This window comes from Coffea arabica, chromosome 10c, assembly GCF_036785885.1.
Source record: "Coffea arabica cultivar ET-39 chromosome 10c, Coffea Arabica ET-39 HiFi, whole genome shotgun sequence".
NCBI classification, from domain to species: Eukaryota; Viridiplantae; Streptophyta; class Magnoliopsida; order Gentianales; family Rubiaceae; genus Coffea; species Coffea arabica.
The window spans coordinates 52,780,443-52,797,226 of NC_092329.1; the positions used below are offsets into that span (position 1 = coordinate 52,780,443).

Here is a 16,784-nt window from a genome sequence, read left to right on the forward strand (position 1 = left end):
TCTCAACATTATAGGGTGCTTGCGAGCAAACTCGAAACTTATTGAGAGTTAAAAAAATCGTTCACTATTGCAGGGTGCTTGCGAGTTTATTGAGTGATATTTGCATCTCTGAGAATGTTAAGCTGATGAGGGATGCGACTGAGAATGATGATACGGATGGGAATGATGATACGGTTGGAGATGATGGGGGTTATAATGATTCGGGTATCTCTTTCCAACCACAGATTATTACTGGCTTCTAATAGCATACTTTTGAGCATTTTTAAATTAAATATAGATGTCCAACTTCTAGTGTTGGTATTATTTTCCTCTATGGACTATTATACTTATTATCATTAGTGCTCAAAGTAATCAAAACATGAATCTTTACTGTTAACTTTATTTTTTTTATACCCAGTGAACCAATAAGTTGTAATCCGTCATAACAATCAGCCGCATTCATATAGAACTTATCGGCACTAACGGTCTCCTACGTAACCAATAGTACAATATGATATGTATTCTTATATTTTTTTTGCTTACTTGAAACCTGGAACAACCATTAATTCTTTGCCTCCTTGCCAAGCAGTCCCCCTCCCATACTTATGTAAAATATTTTCAAAATTGAAACACCGTTGCATATCTCAAATTAGCCAGGACCGATCGATCTTTCAACGTCCAATATGCCTCGTCCCTAGAAATCATCCTACACCCAAACACCGTATATATTCGACAATTTGAATCTAGTGTCACCCAATTCCGATCCTTATAATAGCCGTAACATAGATAGCATTTTGGGAATATACTCATTTTCTTTAAACGTATTCGAACACATTTCTAAACTATTTGCGTAACTCTTTGCATGCATCTCCCATTTCCTCTTTTCAACATTCTCGGTACCTTATCTACGAGCTGTTGTCTCGATAGCGGCACTAAAATTTTATTCACGTGCTTCTCCTATTTCATATAATAGTAAGTTAGGATTATGTCAATGATTGGAAATGCTCAACAAGAGTCAATCACACCCTGATCAGCAACTGGCGTTAAATAATCTGAAAACTGTCGGATCATGCTATTCTCAACATTAGCCTGCAAAAAAAATGTAAAAAAATAAGTTAAAAATCGCTTGAGAATGCTATTGTCAACATTGTAGGGTGATTGCGAGCAAGTTCGAAACTTATTGAGAGTTAAAAAAATCGTTCACTATTGCAGGGTACTTGCGAGCTTATTGAGTGATTTTTGCATCTCTAATGATGTTAAGCTAACGGGGGATGCGGTTGAGAACGGTGATATGGATGGGAATGATGATACGGTTGGGGATGATGAGGGTTTTAATGATTCGAGTATCTCTTTCCAACCACAGATTATTACTGGTTTCTAGTAGCATGCTTTTGAGCATTTTTAAATTAAATATAGATGTTCAACTTCTAGTATTGGTATTATTTTCCTCCATGGACTACTATACTTATTATCATTAGTGTTCAAAGTAATTAAAACAAGAATCTTTACTGTTAACTTTATTTTTTTATATGTCCAGTGAACCAATAAGTTATAATCCGTCGTAACAATCAGTTGCATTCAGATAGGACTTACCGGCACTAACGATTTTCTCCGCAACAAATAGTATAACGTGATATGTATTATTATATCTTTTTACTTGCTTGAAACCTGGAACAACCATTAATTCTTTGCCTCCTTGCCAAGCAGTCCCCCTTCCATACTTTTGTAAAATATTTTCAAATCTGAAACACCGCTGCATATCTCAAATTAGCCAGGATCGATCGGTCTTTCAACGTCCAATATGCCTCGTCTCTAAAAATCATCCTATATCCAAACACCTTATATATTCGACAATTTGAATTTAGTGTCACCCTATCCCGATCAGTATAATAGCCGTAATTTAGATACGCATTTTGGGAATATACTCCATTCCTTTAAACGTATTCGAACACATTTTCTAAACTATTTGCGTAACTCTCTGCATGCATCTCCCATTTCCTCTTCTACGACATCTCCAGTACCTTATTTATGAGTTGTTGTCTCGACAGTGGCACTAAAATTTTATTCACATGCTTCTCCTATTTCATATAATAATATGTTGGGATTATGTCAATGATTGAAAACGCTCAACAAGAGTCAATCACATCCTGATCAGCTACTGGCATTAAAATATCTGAAAATTGTCGGAACATGCTATTCTCAACATTAGCCTGCAAAAAAAATATGAAAAAACAAGTTAAAAATCGCTTGAGAATGCTATTCTCAACATTGTAGGGTGCTTGCGAGCAAGTTCGAAACTTATTGAGAGTTAAAAAAATCGTTCACTATTGCAGGGTACTTGCGAGTTTATTGAGCGATTGTTGCATCTCTGAGGATGTTAAACTAATGGGGGATGCGGTTGAGAATGATGATATGGATGGGAATGATGATACGGTTGGAGATGATGGGGGTTTTAATGATTCGGGTATCTCTTTACAACCACAACTTATTACTGGCTTCTAGTAGCATGCTTTTGAACATTTTTAAATTAAATATAGATGTTCAACTTCTAGTAATAGTATTGTTTTCCTCTATGGACTACAATACTTATTATCATTAGTGATCAAAGTAACCAAAACATGAATCTTTACTGTTAACTTTATTTTTTTATATCTCCAGTGAACCAATAAGTTATAATCCGTCGTAACAATCAGCTGCAGATAGGACTTACCCGGCACTAACGGTATCCTACGCAACCAATAGTACAACATGATATGTATTCTTATATCTTTTGCTTGCTTGAAATCTGGAACAATTATTAATTCTTTGTCTCCTTGCCAAGCAGTCCCCCTCCCATACTTTTGTAAAATATTTTTAAAATTGAAACACCATTGCATATCTCAAATTAGTCAATTCGAATTGAAGATGATATACCAGGGAATGTGTACCTTTTTTTGTGCTGATATGCTGTCTCCTGTAAACGAGCTCGAGCTCGATAAGCTCGGCTCGATTTTAAACCCAAGTTCGAGCTCGAGCTCGAGTTTTCTATCCAATACATCGAGTCGATACCGAACGCCTTGTGAAGCTCGAATTACTAATCGAGCGAGCTCGAGCTAGCTCGATTAGTGGTTCGAGTCGAGCTAGATCGTCATATGCTCGAGCTCAACTCGGCTCGTTTAACAGTTCTAAATTCCCAGCCACCTCTTTCTCTGAAAGTTTAAATTTCCTCATCACTTCCTCAAGCTCCTCCGCCATTGATGCAGTATTCAGAGCTTCCTCACCAATAACCACAGGATAGATGAACTTCAGCTTGCACCACTCCAAGATGGATCTAGAGAGCACAAGTAGGCGAAGTTAGTCGAAACCAGAACAAACAAAGAAATCAAAGATAGCTCTACACTACTAGGAAATACTCAGGTAGCTCAAGATTGACTTCGAGTATCCCTGTTTGGGGCTGACAAGCTCGATGAGCTGATACTTGAGTTAGGAGGTGTTAAGTTTTGTCTGGGTAGTATGATTTTCTTGCACTTTTTGGGTTTGGTTTCACCTTATTGCTGCAGTTGCAAGGTGATAGCGTTAGTAATAGTTCTTTTGATTGATTGTTTCTCTTACATCCAATTGTGTCAACTATGAAATGTCTTTTTAAGCTATACCACTTTTTCTAATACTCAGTAAAGCTCATATGTTTTCTTCAAAGGTTTAAGTAAAAGTACCAAGCTCCCATTCATCATTTACAATACTATCTGGAAATCTAGAAACTTCTGCTTAGGAGTATGTATATGATATTTCTTTGATCTTGAACTTTGGAACTGTGAAAGAAAAATTGGAGACATCGAATCCGTACTGCTTCAAGTTGATATCAATTATGGGCATTTATGCACTGAAATATGCTTCCTTTTGGCTTGTAAAGGCATTTATAATTTACTCTCGCTATCATATACATTGACTTAAAGGTAAATAAGGTTATTCTGATCAACAAGCATTGATGCATGTAGGAATTTCTATGGGTTTGAGCAAAACAGAGATCAATTTGAGGAGGTTACTGGCAGCTGCCCCACAGAAATTGTTAACAACCTATTCAATTATCTTCTCTTCAAAAAGATCAGTTAGCTTTTCAAGAATACTATTATTGAAAAGATCAGTTGTCACTTTCAAGATAGATTTTCCTGAGTCGCAACATTGATTATCTACTTATTAGCTGCTTGTATAAGATTAATTGCGTTTATTGTCTGTTAGCTTGTTATATTTGAGCTTGCTGCAGTATTAGACTCTGCCCTGTATTGTCATTTGGCAAGTTTCAACGTCTAATATGCCTCGTCCGTAGAAATCATCCTATATTCGAATATCGTATATTTTTTATAATTTAGATCTAGTGCCTCCCTATCCCGATCCCTATAATAGCTGTAACTTAGATACACATTTTGAGAATATACTCCATTCTTTTGAAAGTATTTGAACATATTTTCTAAATTATTTGCGTAACCCTCTTCATGCATATCTCATTTTCTCTTCTTCGGCATCTCCGGTGCCTTATCTATGAGCTGTTGCCTCGATAGCGGCACTAAAATTTTGTTCACGTGTTTCTCCTGTTCCATATAATAATAAACTGCGATTATGTTAATGATTGGAAATGCCCAACAAGAGTCAATCACATTCTGATCAGTGACTGGCGTTAAACAATCTGTAAACAGCGGAGTATGCTATTCTCAACATCAGCCTGCAAAAAAAATGCGAAAAAAAATTAAAAATCGCTTGAAAATGCTATTCTCAACATTGCAATGTGCTTGTCAGCAAGTTCGAAATTTATTGAGTGTTAAAAAAATCGTTCACTATTGCAGTGTGCTTGCGAACTTATTGAGTGATTTTTGCATCCCTGAGGATGTTAAGCTAATGGGGGATGCGGTTGAGAATGGTGATGTGGGTGGGGATGATGGGAGTGTTAATGATCCGGATATCTCTTTCCAACCTCAGCTTATTACTGGATGATTTTGAGTATTTTTAAATTAAATATAGATGTTCAACTTTTAGTGTTGATTTTGTTTTTCTCTATGGATTACTATACTTATTATCATTAGTGTTCAAAGTAGTCAAAATATGAATTTTTACTGTTAATTTTATTTTCTTATATGCCTAATAAACCAATAGGTTATAATCCGTCGTAACAATCAGCTGCATTCAGATAGGATCTAACAAACTATCAGGTTCTATGCAGTTTTTTCTCTAAGCCAGAGGTGATGTTTTAGAGTTTACCATCTTATTCTATATATTGATATTGTTTTAACGCCTGACTATAATCTTTTGTATTGCCCGGTAATGTATGGAGAATGATTTTATACATGTTTAGCTGAGGACTGCTTAATAATCATGGGCAATGCAATGGTGAATGCATAGCATGAGATTTCTTGGCATTCTTTGATACTTGTGCTTAATTATTTTTCAAATAAGCTGCAAAATTATCACGATTGATGTCTGATTTTTTCCCTTTTTCGCTTCTGAAACATCTTTATTTTGTTCTTTTTCATGAAAGGATTGTTCACTCAATATCTTTCTTGTATCTGCATAACAATCATCTTACAGCATTCCTAATTTTAGTGTTTCAGATGCCTCAAGTCTCACTGGCATGGGAAGAAATGAGTGTATCGATATTATGAATGAGTGTAGATTTAAGGTAATTTCTGGTAATAGTTGATACCTAATTTTGTACTTTGTGTTATGATCTTCTGTTCATGTTAGCACAAAGAACTAAATGATCAATGTCCTGTCTTGGAGTAGAAAGCATTGACGTGACTGCATGAAATAAATTACTACTATGAATTGTTTGAATTTTATTTTCTGTCTCTTATAGTACAAACAGTTTTCAAGCAGCTTGTCCCCTGGGCAAAACATGATTTTTTGTCAAGTTGAGAAATTTTTTGGGAAAATCGTCCAAAACGTCCCTCACATTTTATAAAATGACTTTTTCGTCCTTCACTTTTAAAAGTGTAATTTTATGTCCCTTACATATTCACATCGGTCAAATTTAGTCCCTAACTAGGTTTCTGATCATTTTTTGGCCGGAATCCATCATGTGCAAGGCACATGATTATTTTTGAAGGGTAAATTTGTTAAATTATATTTTACATAATCTAATATATAGTCCTTCACATTTTATAAAACAAATTTTTTCGTCCCTTACATTTTATAAAATAATTTTTTCATCCCTCACATTTCACAAAATGAATTTCTCCATCCCTCACATTTCAGAAAATGAATATTTCCATCCCTCACTAATTATGTGTGTAAGGGAAACCCTAAAAAAAAACCATGTGTGTGAATACATTTTGTTTAAACACATGTATATATCTATTTGATTTTACTTAATAATACGAATAGCATAAATATATGTATGTGTCTTTTTTATTTCACTTAACAATATAATTATACGTGATCATTTGATTTCATCTAGTATTAGCTAGTAAAAAATCTGGCATTCATTGTCAAGTTGGCAAATGAAGCTATTTTTGGTCAAAATACAATAATAATATGCAAATTAAGATTCTATTGGTAAACGTTAGTCATAATCATACAAAAAGAGAAGATAGCCCACAAGTTGGGTCCAATTACATGTGTTTATGCTATTATTATTAAACAAAAATCAAATAGACATATACATGTGTTTAAAAAAATGTATTCATACACATAATTAGTGAGAAATGAAAAATTCATTTTTTGAAATGTGAGGGATGGAGAAATTCATTTTGTGAAATGTGAGGGATGAAAAAAATCATTTTATAAAATGTGAGGGACGAAAAAATTTATTTTATAAAATGTGGAGGACTATAGATCAGATTATGTAAAACAAAATTTGACAAATTTACCCTTAAAAAATGATCACGTGCCTTGCACATGATGGATTCGGGCAAAAAAATGATCGGAAACCTAGTTAGGGACTAAATTTGACCGATGTGAATGTGTAAGGGATATAAAATTACACTTTTAAAAGTAAGGGACGAAAAGAGTTATTTTACAAAATGTGAGGGACGTTTTGGACGATTTTCCCAAATTTTTTCATTCAAGATATTGATGATATGTTGCAATTTTATCACTTATTTATCATTAATTTTTCCTATTACCTGACCTGATGTGAATTAATTATTAGATTCTACTCACTTTTCGTAATTTACATTTATTTCAGGGAGTAGAACAAAAATATCACAATCAAGATCAATTTGACAGTTATCGGGAAAGAGTTCAAATAGCAGGCAATCAAGGGCATTCTTGGAACAAGGAGATGCAAGACCTTTTTGGTAATTTTGACCGAAGACGGCAACTAAAAAAGGAAAAAGAAAGCAAACCTGGGGGGTGGCGTCCAGGGGCCTCGTCCTCTCCGCAAGGGGGCCGCCGCACAGGAGCCAAGCATTAGAGTAGCTTTGATTTTTCGTTTCTTAGCTTTTTAGTAGTAGTTCTCTCGTTGGTGATGACAAGGAAAAACAATAGACTCCCTTTAGCTTTCTTTGACTTTTCTCTTTCGTCTTTTGTGGTTGCCCCCTGCGCATGTCAAGAGGAATGAAGTATCAGCCTTTGACTTTTCCTTTTGTAGCTTTTGATTGTTTTTCTTCCTTCGCATGAGCAGACAACTCTTGTTTCAATTTTGCGTGGGCTTTGTTCACCAAGAATGAACTAATTTTCTTTGTCTAGTCAAGGAGCAACGGAGGTTTTGATTCGTCTAAAAATTGTGAGATCGATTTAATTTTATCTTTTTCTTTTATTTATTGGTATTCGCATATTCCTCGATTGCTATGTTTATGATTATTTAATTAATTGATTATCTTGGATTCGGATAATTAATTGATTTGGTAATCTATTGTCAATTAAGGCATTAAATCCGTAATTGTTTAATTGTCTTGAATTAGTGACAGCTGGCACGATTAGGTTTGTGTCAGGGGGATATGCGGGTTAATCTGAAATAACCCTGGTAGTGCGTTATTTGGTTAGAATAGGGCTCCTCTAATACGTAAGGCAATTGGGAAATTAAATCTTACGGGCGTACCTAGGATTATTTCCTAATTAGAGCAGTGATTAACGGGCGTACCTTAATCACCGACACAGTAAGGAGGGGTTGACTGCCATCGTTTGTTTGGTAGTTATAACCTATTTATTGATAAATAATTGGGATTGCCTTTGCTTCGATGATCAATTAGGTGCACCATTGCTGAAATTATTTCTTGGCTAGATCCTTAGTTATCATTCATTTGATTTTAGGAAATTGTTATTTAATTTTTAGTAGTCTCTTAGATTTTATTTGAATTTCTTTGATTGTCACATTCTGCACAAAAACACCCCCTTTGTTATTGTGAATTTGAAAAGAAACAGTTACACCCAGTCCCTGTGGATTCGACCCTACTTACCACTATCTACAGAAATTACTTTTAATTGAGCAGGTTTTTATTATTGCACAGGTTTCGACAACCTGTCCATTGAAGTTTGTCGGGGTACAATTTAGTTTTTTTATGCAGCTAAAAAGGATTTTTAGCTTGCTTACTACTGTGTTGGGGATTGTAAAGATGGAATATGAGAAATTGGCAAAGGGAAGAACTTTCTTATTTGATTATTCTCCTAAATATAGTTTATATAAAACATGAGAATTGAGACCATTATTCTATAAATGAATTAAGATTTTACTTCTCGAGTTAACTTTTTTATCTTCTCAAACTGGAAGCATTTCCGGATCATTAACGCCCTCATCATCCCCAACCACATCATCATTCCCAATTGCATCCCCCATTAGTTTAATATCTTCAGGGATGCAAAAATCGCTTAATAAATTCGCAAGCACTCTGCAATAAGCATTTCTTAATAAGCCTACAAGCACCCTGCAATAGCTTATTGCAAGGTGCTTGCGAGCTTATTAACGATTTTTACATTTCTGAGAATGTAAATTATTGGGAAATGCGATTGGGAATGATGATACCGTTGGAAATGATAATGCGGTTGGGGATGATGGGGGTGTTAATGATCTGGGTATCTCTTTCTGACCTCAACTTATTGCTGGCTTCTAGTAGCATGCTTTTGAGCATTTTTAAATTAAATATAGATGTTAAACTTTTAGTGTTGGTATTATTTTCCTCTATGGACTACTATACTTATTATCATTAGTATTCAAAGTATGAACCTTTACTGTTAACTTTATTTTCTTATATGCCTAGTGAACCACTATGTTATAATCTGTCGTAACAATCAGCTGCATTTAGATAGGACTTACCGGCACTAACGGTTCCCGACGCAACTAATAGTACAATATGATATGTATTCTTATATCTTTTTGCGCTTGAAGCCTGAAATAACTATTAATTCTTTGCCTCCTTGCCAAGTAGCCCCCCTCTCATACTTTTGTAAAATATTTTCAAAGTTGAAACATCGTTGCATATCTCAAATTAGCCAGGACCAATCGGTCTTTCAACGTCCAATATGTCTTGTTCCTAGAAATCATTCTACATCTAAACACCGTATATTTTCAACAATTTGGATCTAGTGCCTCCCTATCATGATCCCTATAATAGTCGTAACTTAGATATGCATTTTGGGAATATACTTCATTCTTTTGAACGCATTCGAACATCTTTTTGAAACTATTTGCGTAACTGTCTTCATGCATCTCCTTTTCTTCGGCATCTTTGGTGCCTTATCTACGAGCTGTTGCCTCGATACCGGCACTAAAATTTTGTTCACGTGTTCCTTCTGTTCCATATAACAATAAGCTGCGATTATGTCAACGATTGGAAACGCCCAACAAGAGTCAATCACGCCCTGATTAGCGACTGGAGTTAAATAATCTAGAAACTGCCGGAATATGCTATTCTCAACATTCGTCTGCAAAAAAAAAAATGCGAAAAATCAAGCTGGAAATCGCTTGAGAATGCTATTCTCAACATTACAGGATGCTTGCGAGCAAAGTTTGAAACTTATTGAGGGTTAAAAAAATCGTTCACTATTGCAAGGTACTTGCGAGCTTATTGAGTGATTATTAAGCGAGATTATCCACGTCTTTTTTCCAACTGAATGATGGCACAGATTATCCACGTCTTTGGTTAACTGTTAATTACTCCCAAAATTCAAAGATTTCTCAATCTCAGAGTAAATGATTAGTCAACGATTATCGGTTAAGCACTAATTATTAATTAAACCAACTTGGTTGCTCTATTATAAAGCCAAAAAAGTAATAGGTTGAACTTAAGCACTAACTCTTCCTTTAAATTAAGACTCTAGAATTGGTTCTTTAAAGTTTTCTGAATAAAGAAACCAATAGAGATGGAGAGCTGGCCACCTAAATTTTTAATTGCCAAATAATTTTCCATTTTATCAAATCATGAAAGCACGCCTTTGACAATTAAAACATCAAGAACTTAAAGACGGGACTGAAACAAAGGCTTAGTAGCCGTATTGACAAGTTTCTTGAAAAGAACAAAATCTACGGGAAAAGGATACACCCTTAGTTCCCAATTAATCATAAGCGATGTCTTAGTTATAATCCATCAAATTTTGACTTTTGTGAATGTGGATTTTGATCAACCCAAAGTCATAGAAAACGAATTAAAAGCTTTTTTCTTAATTCTGTCAATTGATCATTATGGAACACGATTATGTGCATTATACCCAAAATTTGTGTCCGATTATGTGAACCACTGAAGAAACTAGTTAAATGCCCAAAAAAAAATAATAATAATAACGAAACGAGTTACATATATTACTTCCATTGATTCTCTCTTAAAACACCATATGATTTAATTCCCTAATACATAAGGCAAAGGCAAACTCTAGAAAACAATAGGTTTAATAGAAATGGTAACGCTCATAAAGCATACATTATCATAATCCTTAAGAAAATTTCAAATTATTGACTTTAAACTTTAATGAATCAAATTTAGTCCTTATGAAAATTAATAAAATTAAATTCAATGAAGATTATATTTCTAAAGCAAAAGCTAAATGTTGGTATTACATGAGTGCTCTCAACAAATGCATAAATGCATTCAACTTGTGATACATGTAATCAATGTATGTCATCTATGTCAAGTAGTAATTCATTAAGAACCAGGACTTTTTTGCTACATAGATGAGGATTGGAATTGATCTTTGGTGGCGGGATCCATTTTTTGGATCTACAACTCCATAAATACTTGCATATATGCGACGAAGGCCGCCAGCTTCCAGCAAAAGGTTTCTCTTGAGAACATCTCCAGGAAGTAAATATGTTCATCTTGAAGAGTACTGAGTGTTAGCAGTTTAGTTTTTGTACCCATGACCATCCTACAGTTGCTTTCTACTTCTGCAATAAATGCTGCTTCCCAAATGCATGTAGATGCTTTATCAAGAAATGGAAGTGAAGGGAAAGCTCTCTTAACATGGAAAGCCAGTCTTGATAGTCATAGCCAATCCCAGTTGTCATCCTGGTTGGCTTCTTCCAATTCTTGCAGCAATTGGCCTGGAATTCAATGTAACAAAACTGGAGAGAAATTTTCAATTTTGCGATAAATTTTAAAAAAATTCTACAAAAGGGGTGATTTTGGCGAGGTATTCCGTAGGGGAATATTCGCATTCCCCGAATGCGAGCTCAGTAGAGCTCAGTAGAGCTCGCATTCCTGAAATGCGAGCTCAATAAGTAGAGCTCGTATTCGAGCTCATTCCGCGAATGCGAGCTCTACTTATTGAGCTCGCATTTCAGGAATGCGAGCTCTAGAGCTCGCATTCGGGGAATGCGCGCATTAGCGAAATACGAGCTCTACTTATTGAGCTCGCATTCCGCGAATGCGAGCTCTAAGTATAATTTAAATTTTTTTACTTTTTTTTTGGGAGTTAGAGAATTTTTTCCAGAAAATAGTAAGAGCTAAATGCGAGCTCCTAAATGTTTTTTTAAAAAAATTTTCAAATAGCTCGCATTTGATAAATTTGACCTCCAAAAATTGTATTTATTTTTTTTGTTAGATTTCGCATTTATAAGTATGACTTTCAGAAAATTAAATTCAAACTTGCTAGAAACAAAATTTTAAAATGAAATTTACGAGCTCCCAAAAAAATGTAAAATTAACTGTAAATATTGTTTGTTTTGTAGAATTTGCCTTTACTAAAATGCTGTCGGTGGTAAAATCTTATTTTAAAAGCTCTACTAAAATCTTATATTTTGGAGAAATATTAGAGAAAATCTGTAATTAGCAGAGGAATGAATTTTTTTTATTTTAAAACTTGCACATGCCTAAAGTCATCAAATATGTACTCTAAAAAAATCATATTTCTTTTATATTAAAAAAAATTGATAATTGTACGGTTGGAAATACGTTATTTTATTATAATACATTTAAATAGTAGAAAAAGTACTTTCTATTTCATATATCAATGCAAAACTTATATGAAATTGTTAACATGTAAGGTGTTGACTATATTTTATGAATAAAATACTAACTTTTTTTCCTTTTTTATCAAATAAATTTTTTTTATCAAATTCTAATTTTCCTTTGTTATTAATGAATCGTATTTATTTGTTGACACCGATGAATATTAGTTATAAGAATCTAATAGTTAATTGTCATTAATATCTGTTACAATTTCAACTGTAATTTTAGAAATTTCATAACGCAATGTTATTTAAAAAACTTATATAAGTTTTTTTTATGAAGTGCATGTTATTTGTTTGGTAGTTGAAAAGGACAAGAAAAAAAATTAAATCAAATATCTAGCGATTAAATCTTGCGTGTTTTACCTTTTACAATTATTGGCAGGATTACTATTTTGATTAAAAAAATAAAGCGATAATCAAGGCAAATTTATTGTAATGCAAAAATCCTAAAACCCTAAGTGCTAAAGCCGTAAAACACTAAATCGTAAATCTTAGAAACGAAATCCTTGTAAATCCTTGTTTTGCTGTTCGACAGCTCTGTTTTCTTTGTTTTGCTATTCGACAGCTATGTTTCGATATTGCGTTCTGCTTCTTTGACTCATTTTTCTCTTTTTTTCTTTTCGAAATGGGGCGTTGGCACCCGGTGAGCTCGCATTCGCGGAATGCGAGGTCAGTGAGCTCGCATTCGCGGAATGCGAACACCCCATTTGTAGAACAATCTCCAAAAATCGTCCCAGTTGTAGAATGCCTTATTTTTTTTTCATCATAAACTAAGAATTCACCCCAAAACTGGAAGAATATCAGTCATTAGCATTATTAGTTCTGGCATTAAAGGTACAATTGATCATCTTAATTTCTTGTCTCTACCCCATCTAACTATAATTGATCTTTATGAAAATGCACTCTATGGAAGCATTCCATCCCAGATTGGTAATCTTTCTAGACTAACCTATCTTGGCTTGCATTCAAATCATTTCACTGGTACCATTCCAATTCAAATCAATCAACTAACCAACCTTAGGTTCTTGTACCTTTCCAATAACTCATTCTATGGCCCTAGCCCTAAAGAGCTTATGTTTCTCACATCCCTTGTTGAACTCGTTTTGGAACTGAATGAGTTTACAGGATCAATTCCTACCTCTATTGGAAATCTGACCAACCTAACCATTCTAGCCAACAATCTTTCAGGAAGTATTCTTTCAAGAATTAGAAACTTGACAAAACTCAATCTCCTTTCTTTTGCGATTAACCAGCTATCAGGTCCCCTTCCAGAAGAGATTGGAAAACTCCAATCACTCGTCGAACTCTCTTTTACTGAGAACATGCTCACCGGGCTCATTCCACAGTCTATTAGAAACTTAGAAAACTTGACTTTGCTCTATCTTTTCGATAATTATCTATCTGGACCTATCCCCGAAGAGATTGGAAAACTCATATTTCTAGAGACTCTTCAGCTGTATAATAACAATCTCATAGGGAAGATTCCTGATTCTATTGCTAAATTGGAAAAGTTAACTTCTTTATCCCTTTATGGAAACAATGTCACAGGGCATATTCGTTCAGCCATTAGAAATTTAGCAAGATTAACTGAACTGATACTTTATAAAAACAACTTACATGGCGCTCTCCCTCCTGAATCCTGAATTGGAAAATATGAAGACACTAGTTGTTCTTCTTCTTTTCACGAACCAACTAAGTGGTGTTCTTCCAAATGTATTCAGTAATCTTACCAATCTACAAATGCTACAAGTAAATGAAAACAATCTTACTGGTCATTTGCCCCAAAACATTTGCAATGGTGGCTCACTGAAGTGGTTCACAGTACAAGATAACAACTTTGTGGGCTCTATTCCAAGAAACTAAGCCTAAAAGCTATAACTGTCCAAAGAAACCAACTGTCAGGAAATATCTCTGAAGATTTTGGAGTTTATCCACAAGTGGACCATATTAACTTGAGCAACAATAAATTTTATGGTAAGTTGTCTTGGAATTGGAGCGCCTTTCTGAATTTGATAATGCTGAAGATCTCGAACAACAATCTTTCTGGCAGAATACCAACAGGGCTTGGCGAAGTATCTCGCCTGCAACAACTTCACCTTTTTTCTAATCGATTACATGGGAACATTCCAAGAAGTCTGGGGAAGTTGAATTTGTTGCTTGAGCTTAAACTTGACAAGAACCATCTATCAGGAAATAAACCATCAGAAATTGGTGCATTTTAAATCTAAGCTTGTTGGCCAATAATCTTAGTGGCCCTAGTCCAGAAAAATTAGGCCATTGCACACAGCCATTGGAACTGAATTTGAGCCACAATGCACTCATTGAAAGTATACCGTCTCAAATAGGAATTCTTCCCTCACTAGAAACTCTTTATCTCAACCAAAACATGGTGGAATCCAAATTGCCACCAGAGCTAGGCGATTTGAAAAGCATTGAGAAGATTAATCTATCACATAATAGAATAACAGGAACTATCCTCACCAGCTTTGATAATTGCTTCAGTTTGATATCTATTGATATATCCTACAATCAATTGGAAGGTCCTCTTCCCAACATTACTGCATGTCAAAAAGCTCCATTTGATGCCCTGAGAAACAATAAAGATTTATGTGGCAGAGTTGTTGGATTGAAGCCTTGCCCTCAATCAACTCAAAAGGGAACCGGTAGAAGGACAAGTAAAAGGATTATTTTCCTAATTGTGCTTCCAATATTAGGAACAATGTTTCTTTTGACAGTGGTTGTGGGCATTTTAATCCTTTCACGGTCACATACGAGACATGTGGAGAATAAACCTCTAGAATTAACAGGAAATTTGTTCACTATCTGGAGCTTTGATGGGAAAATGGTCTATGAAAACATCATTGATGCAACAGAAAATTTTGACCCCAAGTATTGCATCGGAGTGGGAGGATGTGGAAGTGTTTTCAGAGCAGAGTTGCCAAATGGTCAAGTTGTTGCTGTCAAGAAACTTCATGCAACAGATGGTGGTACCTTGAGGAGGTTGAAAGATTTCACTAATGAGATCCGTGCACTAACAAATGTACGGCATCGAAACATCGTGAAGCTGTACGGATTTTGTACACATATAGAACATACTTTTTTGGTATATGAATTCTTGGAAGGGGGAAACTTGATGCAGCTATTGAGCAATGATGAAACAACATCCAAGTTTGACTGGAGCAAGAGGGCAAACATGGTAAAAGATATGGCAACTGCATTTTCCTATATGCATCAAGATTGTTCTCCTTCAATAGTTCATCGAGAAATATCTAGCAAAAACATTTTGTTAGATTCCGAGTATCAAGCTTGCATCTCTGACTTTGGCACTGCAAGACTCATCAGGCTTGATTCATCTAATTGGACTACATTTGTAGGAACTTATGGATATGTTGCTCCAGGTACACTGCTCTTTGCTCTAAGTAATCTAGCTTTTATCTTTAGATTATTTTTTTTATTTAAAAAGTTGAAGGAATTCATCTACATAATTGCCTGAAGTGATTATTGATTTGGTGGATTGCAGAACTTGCTTATACAATGGAAGTAAATGAAAAATGTGATGTTTATAGTTTTGGTGCATTGGTTTTAGAAGTGATCATGGGCAAGCATCCAGGTGATTTCATATCGTCAATATTGTCAGCACCATCATCTACTTCAACAGCATATAGTGTGTTACTCAAAGACATTGTGGATCCTCGACTTTCATCTCCAAGTAAGCAAGAATCAAAACTAGTGGTGTTGATGGCAAAGCTAGCATTGTCATGTATAGAGCCCAATCCTCAGTTGAGGCCGACCATGAAACAAATGTCCGTCCAACTATCCAAAGAAATTCCTACTCAATTCAACATATTTCCAATGGTTACAATTGGACAACTTCTTGATCTGGAAACCACAAATTTTAGAGCTTCTATGTGTATGTATCTTTCCTTTTCTTTATCCGAAATTTCTAACTTTCGGGGTTTGCAACTCATTACATTTTGGCTAAAATTTACTTGGATTCCCTGGTTTAAGGATGTATAGAATGTAAGTGCAAAAACAGGGGTAAACTTTTAGTCAGAGAGTTACGTAGGATGAATTGCACATTCAAAACTTGACCCCAAGATACTGCATTTGTATAACTGTTAATCTTCTAATTTTTCGATCTGATATTTTGAACAGCTTGAGCCAGGCTCTGGAAGTGGAGCACTAAAGAAAGCATCTGGACTACCTGGTCCGTGGTAGAAAGGTTTAGAAGAGTCTTTTGCATCCGGAAAGGAATAATGTTGAAGATGTGATTTGGCTGAGCATGGTTGTAGAAGAATAGATTTGGATGTTTGATCAGTAACAACAAATTCTCTTCTATTTTCCCTTGCCTAGGACAAATGTCACAAAGGTCTAATCTCGGGAATTATGTATATAAACTTCTAAGGAAAATCAATAAACTCTTCTGTTGTGTGTTTCAAATAAACAAACATGGGAA

The 16,784-nt window shown here is 34.9% G+C and overlaps 1 protein-coding gene across 1 annotated transcript; it reads left to right on the forward strand.

The window, feature by feature from the left end:
• The first annotated feature begins 14,714 nt into the window (after window positions 1–14,714).
• Window positions 14,715–16,546, forward strand: LOC113714257 (MDIS1-interacting receptor like kinase 2-like). The gene is made up of 3 exons (XM_027238045.2): window positions 14,715–15,726; window positions 15,849–16,183; window positions 16,484–16,546. The coding sequence occupies exons 1-3, from the start codon at window positions 14,715–14,717 to the stop codon at window positions 16,544–16,546; spliced, it is 1,410 nt and encodes a 469-aa protein (XP_027093846.2).
• Window positions 16,547–16,784: the final 238 nt, after the last annotated feature.

Coding starts and splice junctions, on each gene's coding strand:
- LOC113714257 (XM_027238045.2), top strand. CDS start 14,715: ATGGTGGAATCCAAATTGCCACCAGAGCTAGGCGATTTGAAAAGCATT. Junction 15,727..15,848: donor TTATGGATATGTTGCTCCAG/GTACACTGCTCT, acceptor GGTGGATTGCAG/AACTTGCTTATACAATGGAA. Junction 16,184..16,483: donor AATTCAACATATTTCCAATG/GTTACAATTGGA, acceptor TATTTTGAACAG/CTTGAGCCAGGCTCTGGAAG.